Source organism: Arachis ipaensis, chromosome B09 (assembly GCF_000816755.2).
Source record: "Arachis ipaensis cultivar K30076 chromosome B09, Araip1.1, whole genome shotgun sequence".
In the NCBI taxonomy this organism is placed as follows: Eukaryota; Viridiplantae; Streptophyta; class Magnoliopsida; order Fabales; family Fabaceae; genus Arachis; species Arachis ipaensis.
In genome coordinates this window covers 29192296-29208341 of record NC_029793.2, presented here as the reverse complement: position 1 = coordinate 29208341, position 16046 = coordinate 29192296, and the positions used below count along the sequence as shown (strand labels likewise).

At 35.3% G+C, this 16046-nt stretch overlaps 1 protein-coding gene across 2 annotated transcripts; it reads left to right on the top strand.

Annotated features, from left to right (window-relative positions):
- Positions 57–6798, top strand: LOC107618871 (probable Xaa-Pro aminopeptidase 3). 2 transcript variants are annotated; one of them, XR_002353581.1, is made up of 14 exons: positions 57–281; positions 518–607; positions 788–1051; positions 1382–1474; positions 1683–1889; positions 2050–2153; positions 2306–2372; positions 2452–2559; positions 3616–3708; positions 4132–4222; positions 4402–4467; positions 5119–5174; positions 5941–6001; positions 6260–6287. XR_002353581.1 is itself a non-coding variant. In XM_016321044.2 (14 exons), the coding sequence occupies exons 1-14, from the start codon at positions 234–236 to the stop codon at positions 6371–6373; spliced, it is 1467 nt and encodes a 488-aa protein (XP_016176530.1). In that variant the 5' UTR covers positions 59–233; the 3' UTR covers positions 6374–6798. The 2 variants fall into 2 exon arrangements, 1 of the variants encoding a protein (XP_016176530.1); XM_016321044.2 differs by having other exon boundaries at positions 59–281; positions 4402–4472; positions 6260–6798.

The window sequence follows — 16046 nt, the reverse complement described above, 5'->3', positions numbered from 1 at the left end:
GTGTTTGAATAAGTCGAGGAAGTTTTTCACATTAAAGCCTTGTTTAAAAATGCCCTCCTACTCCCAATCCACACAACCCGAAAGTCCATTTGAAGAGAAATGTGGTCAATTCATAGCCGAAGGCCGAAGCATGTTATGTATGCTTTGTCGCTCTTAAACCCTCTAAAGTCTCAACACTAAAGTCTAAACTCTAAACCTCTGCTTTGAGCACACAGCAACCTCAGCTTAAAAAAATGCACTGTGTTATGAGAAAGCTAACCAACTCCATTTCACGCACGCAGGTAAATATCTCTTCTTGGAATTCACTTTATTAATGTCTCTCAAGTTTTGTTATTTTCCTTTCTGTTTGTTCAGTTGCCGCAATTTTTCTATGATTAACACCATATCTTTCTATCTTTTATTCGTATAACCGGATATTTTGATTTTGATTTTGATTAAATAACGAGAAGGTTTGAATTTGATGATTCGTTTGTGTTTCTCTAACTAATTAACTAACTAATTAGTTTTGATTTCAAAGTTTCGTACGAAGATTGTAGGTTTTCGTTCGTATTGCAGTAACAAGGTGGTTGTTGATATTGGACAACCAACCCCTGCTTCTCATCCAAAGGTGCTATTCCATAACATTTTCCCCTTTTCTTTTCATACAAAAGAAAATGAAATTACTTTCAAGTTTCAAACTTGGCATTATTTGCTAAAATGATTTTTTTTGTCATATGGTTTTTCATTTAAGGGTTAAGGCTAATTCCTGATTAGCATGTTTATATGTTGTCTTGCAATGTGTTTTTAGTTACTAAAAGATGGGGAGATCACCCCAGGTATATCCAGCGATGAATATATCGAAAGAAGGAAGAAGTTATTGGATCTTCTCCCCGAGAAGAGTTTGGCCATCATTGCAGCCGCACCGGTGAAGATGATGACGGATGTTGTGCCATATACATTTCGACAAGATGCGGATTATTTGTATATCACAGGCTGCCAACAACCCGGTGGTGTGGCCGTTTTAGGACATGATATCGGTTTATGCATGTTCATGCCAGAAGTAAAACCTTATGTTAGTATGACAACATCTTATCCTTATTGTGACTTGAATTCACTTTCGATTTTCTACTGGAACATTTTCTGTGATACTTATCTTAACGTAATATATTCAACTTATGTAAATTGTTTTTAGACTAAAAAAAAATTGATTATTTGTTTATTGAGTTAGTCTCTGGTCAATCTTTAAATATATGTAGTATAATATTTCAGTTGTTCAATCATGCAAGTATCCATGGATTTGGGTCATGTGTGTGTGATTTTTGTTGTCGCTTCTTCTAGTTCTGCAGCAAGGAAGTAAGTAATCCGGAATCTGATGTAATTTTAAAACCATACTTTTGTCTAGGATGTGACTTGGCAAGGGCAAATAGCAGGAGTTGAAGCGGCATTAGATACATTCAAGGCTGACAAGGCATATCCGATGAGGAAATTGCGTGAGGTGGATCACTACTATCCAACATAAATTTTCAAGCATCTATGTTTTTGTCTTATGCACCTGAAATATTTCCATAGATAAGCCTGCTGGAGGCTTGCAGCCAATGTTGCTGAAGCTCTAATAAAGATTTTTTATGTTCCTCACCTCCTCGGTCAAGCAGTTGTGCTATTTATAATGATATTTTATTTAACATTTTTAATTAATGATTCAGATCCTTCCAGATATGTTACGGGGATCCTCAAAGTTGTTCCACAACACTCAGACTGCGACCTCCACATACACAGAACTGGAGGCCTTCCAAAAGCTAGTTTATTGTAACAATGTAAGGGATTTATCTGTTTATACACATCAGTTGCGATGGATAAAGTCACCAGCTGAGCTAAAGCTCATGAAGGAGGCTGCATCGATTGCTTGTCAGGTACATCCATCTTCGTTGCACAGTTAATAGTCCAATGACTCAAATTCCTAGCGAGGCTGTCTGATACACCGTTGTTAATTATATTTCTACCATTCGTTGGGTCTAGGTGCAAAATGATAAAATCTTGATACTTTGAACCTTTCCTGTCTGTCTTAAATAGGCCCTTTTGTTGACTATGCTGCATTCAAAAACATACCCTTTTGAAGGTATGCTAGCTGCAAAGGTTGAATATGAATGCAGAATGAGAGGAGCACAGCGAATGGGGTGAGTGCCTCTCTATTGAATTAATTAACTGCTTAAGGATTTCTTTCATTTATGATTACTTTTGTGTTTTTAATTGATAGTTTAAGAACCTTTCACATTTATCAATGATTAATTGCTCGCTTTCTCTTGTCCTTTATTGCACTTCATAACAGATTCAATCCTGTTGTTGGTGGTGGGCCGAATGCAAGTGTCATACACTATTCCAGAAATGACCAAAAGGTAAATTTAGTTATCATCATCAAATGCTGTCTCCTAGTATTTATTTTTTATTGTTGAATTTTTATCATATATTTGGCAGATTAAACAGGGAGATCTTGTTTTGATGGATGTTGGATGTGAGTTACATGGTTATGTTAGTGATCTTACTCGTACCTGGCCTCCTTGTGGTAGCTTTTCTTCTTCCCAGGTTTGCCTAATTGAATTGCTTTTAGTAATTCCACATAGTTATTGGACGAAACAAGTTTATTTTATTGTCATGGTGTCATTTGCCATTTCATCCTTGGTGGTATATTTAGGAGGTTTGTTTATGAAACTTTATTTACCTTCATCTTGTTTAATAAGGCCTTAAAGTTCCTTGCCACTTCAACCAAATCCATGAATGAATTGCTTAATGTTTCTTTTTATCTTTTTTTTTTAAGAAAAACATAAAAGGAAATCTCCATCTTCCAAATAAGGAAAGTGTGCAAGTTCATCCTTATCGAATTGAGGATTGAGTATACATATGATTGTGCATCTATTATAACTTCAGGAAGAAAGCCAAGGGCCACAAGGAATGAAAGGCACCTATTTTTTGTTGGTAAAATTTAGTATTAAGACTGTAATAAGTAGGAGAGTAAAGAAAGTGAGGAAGCAGATGCCTCAAAGACTTATTTGGTGTTTCTCTCAGTACTTACTTTTCTATTTGACTACTCTTTGGTAGTCAGTGAGATTTCTTCAACAAGACAGTATGATAGTACCACTTTCTTATCGATTCACTTGTTTTTGAAAATTCAATAAGCAACCAAAAGGCTTGCCACAGGAATCCATGACAGATCAGAAGATGGCATTATGGAAGAAGTGAAGATTTATGTTGGTGCAAATATGCTGAATTAGTGAGATATGCTCCTTTTTAACTTTGTTCATGCACGTTTGGGCATTCAAGATTCTCAATATATTCTTCCCTTGCCCATGGCATAGGGGATCTGGGCTCTCTCTCCTTTTTTAGTTTTATTTTAATGTTTTTTTTAGAGGGAGGGGGGACTAGGAAAAGAATATCAAATGATACAAGGGAGCGGAGGAAAAGAGATCCTCAGAACTTATTTTTTGTGCCATGGCATCTTCCCCTCTCTATGCTAGCCAATGAAATTTAAATGTGTAGAGCTTACTTTTTGCTCCTTATTAATGCACCGTGAAATTGCTCATTTCAAATGCATTGTCTTCTTAGTCTTATAGTGTGTGATATGATCTCCTCTTGTACGTTCAGGAAGAACTTTATGAGCTTATATTGGAAACGAACAAGCTTTGTGTGGAACTTTGTAAACCTGGTGCCAGTATTCGAGAAATACACAACTATTCGGTATCTCCTTTTTCTTATCCCTTTTTAAGAAATATTATTATCAGAACTGTTTTCTTTTATTAGATTGCAGTTTTGTGGGCCAGCAGCCAGCTCATTAACAAATTTTAGGACAGAATCCATCTATTACAGCCATCCACCTGAAAACTTTCAATAAATGATTTGTACAAGATGACCAGTTTTTTCTTTCCCGTTCTCCCTGTATTTTGCCTTATTGCTCGTTGATGCATTATGCGGACCATCTCATAAAAATTAGTAGCCATTAAAGTGTGCTACTGACCTGAATATTTCCATGATAGAGATATCTGTGTTTTTTGAGTCACCTTTTGTTTCCTTCGGTTGAATGTTAACTCATTGTATACTCAATTAGCTTCCTGAAGCTTTATTTATAAAATAGCAAAACTTGTTAAAGGTCTGGTTGCATAGGTTGATATGCTGCAAAAAGGATTCAAGGAGATTGGACTATTGAAAAATGGTGGAAGCAGTTCCTACCACAAGTTGAACCCAACTTCTATAGGTATCTTTCTTAAAGCACCCTTTAATCTTTTCACTATCAAATTATGAAAGATATGGACTTCATAATAACCATTTGTTACTCTAGAGATTCATAGCTAGTTTGGATTTTTGAACTAATTTATACGATGATAGCTAATAGAGATTTGATGTATTCAATCACGTCACATTTTGTTGGTCCAGGTCACTATCTAGGAATGGACATTCATGATTGTTCAATGGTCAGCTTTGATGCTCCTCTGAAGCCAGGTGTTGTAAGTTATTTCCTTGACTATGCAATAGTTTTATCTACTACTTTGTTATCCATATCGAATATGGAGAAATTGAAATAATAGCACTTCTAAATTCTAATGACAATGTTAGAAAATGTATTTCCAGCATGCTATCTTCAGGACAGTAGGTGGACACTTTTCATGTCAAATGATAACAAAAGTTCCATTCACAGAATAAACTGCCTAATAAAAGAATAGGGATTCTACAATTCTTGCATTATTATAATCACAGCCAATCCAAGAACTAAACCAAAAGTAAATAAATATATTATTTTTAAAAACAAGATAATCTTCACGTTGAAAGAAAGCCATCCAGGTGGTTGTGATTTAACTTAGGGTGAGTTTGTTTTTTGTTTTTCCACAACAAAAGTGATTTCTTAACAAAACTTTCCCAATGAAGTTGTTACTTTCTCTAATCAAAGGCTGAAAACATAATTTATTTTATTTTTATATTTTTTGTTGAAATTAGGATGACTACCTTCTATTGAAAATGAATTGTTTTTAGAAAAAAAGAAAAGCTGAACCCAATTCCCTGTATGAGACAGAATACATTTTGCACTTCTACTGCTTTACTTAATATTCATTGGCTGACACTTGACAGCTTATGCTTTTTATTCATTGTGAGCAGGTGATAACTATTGAACCAGGAGTTTACATCCCATCTTCTTATAACTGCCCAGAGAGGTACTTGTGGTTTATTAAAGAACTTGTTGTAAGTGTAAAACTGAAATTGATTATTGGAAACTGCATTTTTCATCACTTGCTCTGAGATTTCTCTAGTTCACCAAGATGTTTCTACCAAAAGACATGAAATTTCGTTACAGTTTCCATCAATTGATCGGCTTCAAGAATCCCTTTTTCATAATTTCTTTCAGAATTCTCGAGTCTCTCTGTACCTCTGGCCATTGGAGCGTCCTCCATCTCTATATTTCATATTTTTAAATCTATCAAGAGAATTATAACAATAATCGGACTTAAAATTCTTAGTTGGGAATTAAGAATCCTATATTCCAAGTTAATCTGTTTTTAGCTGTAATTCAATTTGCAGAGATTGGATCCTCTCAATTTTTTTTTCTCACTTGAGGGGGTAAAGTGCAATTTCTTATCATACATTTTATAAGTAGGACCAAGAGAGATCATGAGAAAATATTAAAGAGTTAGAGATCACATTTTACACCCTCAATTGAAAAAAAAAATCAAGAGGATCCATTTCCCAAAGTTGCATCGGCCTAAGATAATATGCCTTTTGTCTTCAGGTCTTTGTTCTACTAGTTGGGTTCATTTAGCTATTCACTCTTCATAACTTTTGTTACATCATTGGTTGATCTCTTTACATAATATTCATCATGCATTCCATTAGAGCATAAATTTGTCTTCAAACATGGAAATAAATGTTATAACTTTATGTTACTGTTATTGATATAATCCATCTCGAGGGACGTGCATACAGGTATCGAGGCATCGGGATTAGGATTGAGGATGAGGTACTCATCACAGAAACTGGTTACGAAGTAAGTTCTTTAAATATGTGATTGAAACTAGTTTTTATCAATTTTTAACAGCTAGAGGCCTAGAGGTGCTGATCCGGGTTTTCTTGAGTGATAGAATAATATCTGAAAACATGTTGATAAATATCTATATCTTGTCCTTCTTTTTCCGCTTTTTCTTTTTTTCGCCCCAAAAAATTATTAATTTTACCAGAACTTGCGCATATGATATGGTTTGATTGTTATAGTTAGTGCAAAGTAACTAACGTCGTTGTAACACAGGTCCTTACAGCATCAATTCCAAAAGAAGTAAAACAAATTGAGTCCTTACTAAACAACTTCTGCAATGGAATGGGTGTGGACAACCAAAATAACATGAGAGCTACATTCAGTTGACAATGCCCTTAAAACATTCAAGAACCAGAATAGTGATCTCTTCACGTGTTGATACCAAATACCAATGTTCTAAATCCAGGAGCAGTGGCTCAGTTATTTTCATCCTTTGTTTTGGTCCCTTGAGTTAACAACATGAGCATAATAATGCACTCTACAATCTTGGAGGGGAACAAATCAAGGGTGTGTTGTGTTATTTAGCTTGTTTCATTACTTCCTTTTTTTTTTCTTTCAATTTTTTACTTATTACCCTACTTTTAGTGATTGATTAAGAGCTTTTCTTATTTTAGTTTTTTTCCCCTTAAAGAAAACTATTGTTGTAAATGATTGGTGGTATATCATGAAACGACCAACTTGCGACTTCTTGTTTACAGCTGTTGGAATGTAACTTTATACTAAATTTATGACAAATATAGTCATTTGTTTAAGAGGGTTGTTATACATTCAAGTATTTTTTTCATCCAAGTTCATTCAAGTAGGCTCAACACCAACAAAAATTACTCTCATTAAAAAAGCGTGATTACACGCGCATCTTCTTCTTCTCACGCTCATTTAAGCATGGAGCTGCTTTTTCTTCTTACGCTCGTTTACGCACAGAGCGTCTTCTTCTTTTTCTTCGCGTTTCTCCTCCTCTTCCTCCTCCTTTTTTTCGCGTTCTTTCTTCTTTACGTGTTTTTTCCTTACCATCATTCTTTTTTTGTTATTGCTACTGTATTTTTTTTTCTTTTCCTCCTTCTCCTCTCTCCAGTGAAGAAGCAATAGAAGGTGAGAAGGAAGAATTTTGAATTGTACAAAACAAAAATAAACTGAAATTATATTTAGAATGAACCGAAATTATATTAAGAAGATGTGGTGTGTGTACAAGCTTATAAGATTTTATATATAAATAAAACGAGAGCCTTTTAATCATCTTAACATAAATTCTAGTACAAGTAATACAAATCAGATATCTGAACTCAAACCACGGACTGATGGGAAATTTGTTGTTCGCCTTCTAAGTTATGTATATATAGTAAATTGTGCGGAATATGGAGACATATATGATCATGAATAATTCTCTAATTATAACTGCAAACGGATATATTTTAGGCATAAATTCATATTACAATAGTTTAAACACTAATACAACCGTGTTTAAAGACGATTTTTCATCAATCTTAAATTGCTAAACCATTTTGCTAACATCTATATTGATTCTGATTTTTTATGGTGATATCATTAAATAAATTTGGAACCGAAAATATTATAAAACGAAACCATTGTAAAATACTAAGTGAACCGAAAATTGTCCATTATATAAATTCAAATTCAGAAACACCTGCGTTTCAAATAAACCGAAAATATTATCAAAACAAAATCATTGTATAATGCTTAATGAACCGAAAATTGTCCATTATATAAATTCAAATTCAGAAACAAGTCAATTTTGAACAAAAATACATTCAAATCAATTTTGGATCCGACAATGTCATCAATATCACAAAAATTCGATGATAATGATAACGACGATACGTATTAAAAGAAGACAATGATGATGATGATGATGATGATGATGATGGAGGAGAATGATGAAAAGAAAGGAGGAGACGAAATTTCAATAAGAGGAGGTGTTGTTGGTGACGATGGTAACAAAATTGAAAAATAATAAAAAAGGAGGAGGAGAAGAAGAAGATGTAGCATCCGGAGTGAAGAAGCGCAAGGAGAGGGGAGAAAACGAAAAAAGAATCACGTAACTCAAATCACTTGGATGTTAAAATTGCTTTGATATGGAGAATTGTTCATAATAAAAATTTTAAATTTTTATACTTTAATAAATGTATAATAAAAACATTAAAACAAATAAACTCTACCTTTTAAAAAGAAAATTCTCAATTGATAACCTTATAACATTAGCTAAACCTCTAAGTTTAAACAAAAACAGGCTCTACACATTTACGTCTTTTTGACAACCAAGTCCAATTAAGTTAGTCTAAACTTAACAAAAACCACTTTCATTACACGCAGTATGTACACACACACTTCACTAACGCAAACAAAATGCCTGCTTCGCTGACATTTTGCATGCCACGCTCAAAGAATATGAAAAACGATTTCTATCTTCGTGCATCTTCTCCTCTTTTTTCTATTGGTACTGCTGTTATGTTGCTGGGTTTTGTTTTTGTTTCTTCTTTTCCTCCTTTTTTCATGTTATTGCAATCATTATTTTTTTCCTTCTCTTTTTTTGTTTTATTTTTTTCAAGAGAGTAAAACAAGAAGAATTATGAAAAAATGAAATAAAAAAGAGAAAATGAAGAAAAAAAAGATGAAAAAGAAGAAGAAAACGAAACAGAAGATGAGGAAGAAAAAGAAGAAGTGTTTTCAATTGTGCATATTATATAAAAAAGACAACACCGAACTTTCTTAACAATAACACATAAATGTCTTAGTTTTCACATCGAAATTTTGCTATAAAATACAAAAATATCTTTTTTAATGCATCATTTTTTCTTCTTTTTATTCTTCCCTCTTTCTTTTTTTTTTCTTTTTTTCTGTAGCTCTTACTTCTTCTTTTAATAGCATTACTTTTCATATTAGACTTGAATGTATGTATTTGTACTGTATTGCAATCTTATTTAATTGAATGTATATCACTTCATATTTATTGGATTGAATTCTTAGCAGAAATGGACCGAAATTTATTCTTCTTTTTTTCTTCTCTTTTTTTTTGTTTTATTCCTCCCAAGACGTAAAACAAAAATAAGTACAAGAAAATGAAATAAGAAGAAGATGAAGGAAAAAAAAGATGAAAAAGAAGAAGACGAAGTAGAAGACGAGAAGGAGGAGGAAGAAGAGTTTTGAATTATGTGCACCTTATCTAAATCTAGAAGGCACCAAAATTTCTTAATGATGACGACACACAAACAAACTCAGTTTAAAATAAGCTCAGATTAGAATGCACCAAAATTAAACTCAGAATGCACCGAATTAAATCCAGAATGCACCGAAATTAGGAACAAAAATAGATTCGACAAAAAATTTTCAAAAATCGTACATTACATTCAAATTCAAACTGTCAACCATGAATACAAATTTTCATAAACAAAGAAATTATTCAACTACAGGAGCATCAAATACTAACGAACTATATTAATGAGGTTTGAACCAAACTCGTCTACTTGATTCGTGTCAAAACAATAATCCAATTCACTTTGGTTCATCTCACAGTGCGAACTTGCATCATTCATTGTCTTCAAAAATGAAATACCTGTTCAAACTTGATTTCACAGCTTGATTTCAAAAAAAAAAATTGATCCAAATATTCAAATTAGATCAAAGAGCATTGATCGTGAACAAAGAGAACGCAGAGAAGGAAGAGAATGCAGAAAACGCTGAGAAAATTTGAAAAAGTAAAAAACGAAATCTACATAGAAAAGACAATTATATATAGTTGCACGTTAAGTCAAAAGGTTGTTAGAGGTAGTGGCGCGTGGAGCTGAATTAGGTTATAGCAACTTGGTTGGACTTGATTGGCTAGATGACTTCGATGTAGAGCTTTATTGTATTTTAAATATCCAAATAGATGTCATTTATTTTGTGACGGTTAGAAATATAACCATTAATGTTACCTTCTTCTACCAGCTTAAACTTTTAGAATGAGTGATTTCATAACAATGATATATATTGTAGATCTCTCATCAACCAAAGACGATTGTTGTTACTAGTATACATAGCAAACCCCATGTGATTTAAAAAAGAAAAATCAAATTGATATATATTTTATTAGATTTTTTGTTTTTCCGTTATTTTTAATTTTTTTTCTTTTTCTAACAAGTTACACATTTAACCTATGCTATGATGCACGGACACAGAACACGACATTACACGAGACACGCCAACACACGAATTTTAAAATTTTATACGACATGGGGACACGCATACATATAAAATATAAAGTATTTTTTAGATAAATCATAATAATATTTTTATATTTTCTTGATATTAAAATAGAAATAATTTTTAAATTATTTTTAATGTCTTATTTTAATTATATAAAGTATTTAAAATATTTTTTTATTTTAATAAATAATAATATATACTATTTTTAAATTTATTTTAAAAATACATGTTAAGAATAAGATTGGACACGCTAACATATGATAAAATTTAGGTGTATCCAAGCATATCCAGAGAAGAATTTTTTATTTTTTATTAAGACACGATTGGACACAGTAGACACGCGTGTCGGATGAGTATCGGTGAGTGTCGTGTCGGAAATGTATCCGACACGCAGACACGATAACTCAACAAAGTGTCTATACCTCATAAAACCTATGTAGTTAAGACTAGGAGGATTTTTCGCAAGGTTAGTTTCTCCACCAACATCATCACAATTGCAAATCTTGCACAAGGAAGCAGCAAATAGCAATGTATGATAGAAAACACTTAAAGGACAACAAATGCTGTCAGATCCTGACCTCCATGCATTCAAATAAGCATTCTAGAGCTACAGAGGTCCAGTTCACGCGCTCTCAATGGCGTTGGAAAGCTAACTTCCAGATCTTTCCAACAATATATAATAGTTTATACATTGCTTTTGAAATAAAGGACCAAAACAGGCGTTGAACACCCAAACTACCCCCTTCCTGGTGTTCAACGCCCCAAGAGGACAGAGCCCAGCGTTAAAACACCCAAAACTGGTGTTCAACACCACAAAGGGTGCAAGGCAACGCATTCACACCCCTTAGTGGGCGTTCAACGCCCATCACTCAATTTGGACACCAAGCTCAACCCAAACATTCACCAAGTGGGCCCAGAAGTGGATTTTCGCATCTTTAGCTTAGTTTATTTCATTTTTGTAATTTCTAATTCTTATTAATTTCTTTTTAGGTCTAGTCATTAGTATATATAAGGGAAGATCACCATTGTTTAGTATCTTTCCCACCACATTCAAACCTTATACGTTATTCTCTGTACAGTATGAGAAACTAAACCTCCTAGGTTAAGGTTAGGAGCTCTGCTGATTCCTATGGATTAATAATATTACTGTTTTATTTTAATATATGTTTGATTCTATTCTATAATGCATTTTTGTCCTTCATCCTTATAAATCTGGGGTGGAACGGAAGTTTGACCCCTTATTCTACATGAGTTCATGCGAGTCCTGATCCGGATATTATTGAGCTACAGCTTGAGAGTGCATCACAGGTTCCAAGAGAGCATCTGGGCTAATTGGGGTATGTGACATATAATCCCGTTAGTCATGGGTGAATGAGGTCTCTGTGGCGCTAAGGCTAGAATCATAAAGCGATCATTCTCCGATCCGGAAGATCCGACCTTGTTCTGTGGCGTTTTGAGTAGGATCAACAAAAAGGGAGTGGATTGCACGGGCTTCATCTTCGGCTATAGTGAAGCACTATGAGCTAACTTGATGAGAGGACATGAGTTACTCAAATACGGTGTGGAGCTATGGTTTAGAGGAGATTAACTTGATGAGAGGACATGAGTTAATCACTTACAGTTTTGCCATTGAATGAATCATTCATTATTGAAGTAATCAGTAAGAAAATTTAATCCAGAAAGATAAAGCATCTCCGAAGCCTTAACTGGTTTCTCATCATTTTTTTTTGTTATTCCGTTATTGCTTCCTTTACTTATTCTATGCACGTTCAACAACAACCATATTTTCTATTCGTCTGACTAAGATCTACAGAAAAACCACAGCTTGCCCGATCCGAAAATTCTCGTGGGATCGACACTCACTCACCTGAGGTATTACTTGGACGACCTGGTGCACTTGCCGGTTCAGTTGTGCGAGTCACAAATTCGTGCACCAATAACCCACGGATATAGTGCCGGACACATTCTTACTGCAGAATATCTGCCACGCCAGGGATATAGCGCCCTGCACACTCACCCACGGATACAGTGCTGGGCACACTCTTGCAGCAGAAGATCTGCCACGCCAGGGATATAGTGCTCTGCACATTATTGACCTCTGGATATAGTGTCTGGCACACTCTTTTGCGTTATAGTTCCCAAGTTCACTCTTACGGCAGAAAGGTTATGCGAGTGAAAGACTGCCTCAGTCCTTGCATCTCAACATAAACGGGAGACTGCCTCGGCCCCTACGCCGGCACCACTACCTTCTTTTCTTCTCTCCAAGTTCCAAAACTTATCATCAATTCCAAATTTATCAAAGCAATTTCCTTCAAAATCAAAACCCATTTCTTTGGTAACATTTTCCAAAAATTCCAAAAATTTCAAAATCATGTCAATTGTGATTCTCTTCCAAAAGTCATCAAAAATCATTCATTCTAAATCAGGATTTGGTCATAAAATTCTCTAGCAGAGTCTCAAAGATTTAGGGAAGAATAACCTAACTCATTTTTTTAAATTCATTTAAAACCTCTAAAATCTTAGCTTTTTGATTTGAATAGATAAAATAGAATTTAAACAAAACTAAGTCATGTAGCCAAATATTCTGAACCAATTTCAAAGCCCACTTACTTAAACCAACACCAAATCATTTAAACCGAAAACTAAATTTCAATTTCATTCTTAAATCTGTTTCCAAAGGCTCGGAAATGATTTCAGTTTTGCTAAATCAAAGTTTTAGAGACTACTTCAACTTTTCCAAAAATAGCATCAAGTGAAATTAGTTAATCAAAATTCAAGTTTCTTTTAAATCCACTAGAACTCCTCCAAATCTGTTTACTTAAATCAGATTCTAAAAAATAAGAATTTTTATATTTAAATCGACTTTAAAACATAATTCTTTTCTTAAATAAATTACCTTCAAAATATAATAATTTTCTTAATAAAATAAGTTCAAACATAATTCATTTATCAATAATTCAATTCAAAGCATAATTCATTTTTTTTAAAATAACATTTCAAACAAAGTCTCAGATTTTATAGAAATTTCGACAGTATCTCCCCTAAAACTTGGACTTTGCCACCCTTTTCGGGTCCCAACCAAAACAATAAGAAATCTCCATTTTGAACAAAATCAGACATTGTTTCAATCAAACAAGCAACCATATCCATCCAAGACAAATCAGACAATTCATAAGACTTACATAATCACCAGAAAAGGATTTTGCTCATCATATCAATTTACAACAATTCTGCTTTAAAATAAATTAGTTTTTATAAACAGCCCCTACCTTGACAAGCCGAAATCATAACCCAAACGCGTCAACGAAACCTTTTCTCTCAACCCAAAACCAACGGCAACTGAAACCTCAGCCCCTGATCACTTTCGCAGCAATCACAGCAACTTAAAAGCGATATGCAACACTCAGAACACGATCCTACGTTACTAGAACTTCAGAATTTATAACCAAACATAACAGAATTCTAACGCAGGGGTTTTTGGAACAGAAAATACTTACTATAATAAGAAAAACAAAATAGCAGCGGTCTCTGAACTGATCTGGCGGCAGCCACCCCAAGTGGCAGCGGCGACCTGAACAACATGCAGCGATGATGAAGTTCCCAGAAACTCAACGGAAAGGAAAACCAACTTAAAACCCTTACCAGCAGTGGATCTCAGTGGCGGTAGCGGCGTTCCCTGGCGGTAGAGGCGTGGCGGCCATGGCAGCAGCAGTAGCGGAATTCCGATGGCGGCGGAACCTCCTTACTAGCCCTTCTCTCTCCATGCGCATTCTGTTTCGCTCCTGGCGACGGCGACAGATTCGGCGGCACGAAAAGGAGGCACGATCAGCGGTGATGGTGGCTGGGCTTGACAGCGAGGACCCTTCCCGCCGTGGCTCTGGGTAGAACAGTGCGTCTTCTCTCTGTTCGCGAACCTCTATGGACGGCGATGATGATGACGGTGACGCGGGCTCCACGGGACGGTGACGCCTCCTCCTCGCGCGGCCCTCTCCCTCAGTTCTGGCCTTCCTTGTGACAGCGGCGCGGGCTGGACGGTGGCAGCGACCTCTCTTTCTCAGTGCTGCTCTCTCTCTCTCTCTTTACGAACTTCCTCTCTCTCTCCTCGGTTCTGACTTCCTGGCGATGCCACCTCCCTTCCTTCCTCTTCTCTTCCCTCTTTGGTTCTCCCTCTCTTCTCCTTTCCCTTTCTTTTCTTTTGTTCTGCTGTTGGGTAGGGGTAAGGGCGGTAGGGGTGCACATGGGGCCGGGTGAAGCCGGGTTCGCCGTGACCCAAACCCGACCCTAAATAATGACCGGGTCTATTTATGAGACCCTTACTCGACCCTAGACCCGATGAAATCGTGTTACTTTCGGGCTACACTTAAGCCGGGTCTAGACTGGGTGAAGCCCGGGTCTTGATCAACTTTATCACGATATCACCAAAAATTAGATTCTACATCTTTTGAACCTCTAAATTTTGGAAAATAATTATTCTATAACATCGCAACATTCACATAATAATAATTTTGAATCTAATAATAATAATTTAAAGTTTCATAATAATAATTATATCAATTACACATTAAACATTCAAAGTTCAAAAGACAATTAAAACAAAGTTAACAACCAACACAAGATTAACATAATAATAATAATTTATAGTGTCATACCAACTAATAACAACAAAATATTAAGTAGCAAATAACTATACGGGTCCAACGGGCTGGGGCCGAGTGACCCGAGGCTTGGCCCGAACCCGATTTAATAAATAACCGGGGCCATCTATTAAAACCTCGGGTCTGACCGGGCCATAACGAAGCCGGACCAAATTAGTCCCGAAGTCATCAGGCCCGGTCCAGGTCTTCGGGCCGGACCGGGTCTTGTGCACCCCTAAAGGGCGGCTAGGATTTTGGTGAGTGTGTGTGAGGGAGTGGGTTGTGTCAAAATTAGGGTTAGGGTGTGTATTGAATTGGTGATTTTGGGTTTAATTTGAGTAGGGTAATTTTAATAAAATTGGTGCAATAAATTTTGAAATCTAATTAAATTTCTAAAATTATTTTAAAATATTATTTATTGTATCAAAATACTAATTTGACTCTCAATCAAATACTCTAATTAAAAATATAAGATAATATAATTAATTTTATTTATTCCTAAAACATAAGTTTTAAATTATAAAAATATTAATTATTTAGCCAAGATCATATACAGTAGTACTTTACATTAATCTTTGAGGAACAGCAGAGCTCCACACCTTAATCTATGGAGTGTAGAAACTCTACCGTAAAAATACATAAGTGATAATGGAGTTCATTGGTCTCGGCCCCAGAGGGGAACCGGAGCAACCAAGACTCTGAATACAATGATAAAATGTTCTATTTATAATAAACTAGTCACTAGGGTTTACAGGAGTAAGTAATTGATACATAAATCCACTTTCGGGGCCCACTTGGTGTGTTCTTGGGCTGAGCTTGAGTGTTGCACGTGTAGAGGTCCTTCTTGGAGTTGAACGCCAGTTTTTATGCCAGTTTGGGCGTTCAACTCTGGTTTTGGATCCTTTTCTAGCGCTGGACGCCAGAATTGGGCAGAGAGCTGGCGTTGAACGCCAGTTTGCGTCGTCTATTCTTGGCCAAAGTATGGACTATTATATATTGCTGGAAAGCCCTGGATGTCTACTTTCCAACTCAATTGGAAGAGCGCCATTTAGAGTTCTGTAGCTCCAGAAAATCCACTTTGAGTGCAGAGAGGTCAGAATCCAACAGCATCAGCAGTCCTTCTTCAACCTCTGAATCTGATTTTTGCTCAAGTCCCTCAATTTCAG

Excerpts from the sequence above, each read along its gene's own strand:
- LOC107618871 (XM_016321044.2), top strand. The coding sequence starts at position 234 with ATGCACTGTGTTATGAGAAAGCTAACCAACTCCATTTCACGCACGCAG. Across the intron at positions 608-787 it reads CCCCTGCTTCTCATCCAAAG|TTACTAAAAGATGGGGAGAT; the intron begins GTGCTATTCCAT and ends ATGTGTTTTTAG. Across the intron at positions 1,890-2,049 it reads CTGCATCGATTGCTTGTCAG|GCCCTTTTGTTGACTATGCT; the intron begins GTACATCCATCT and ends TGTCTTAAATAG.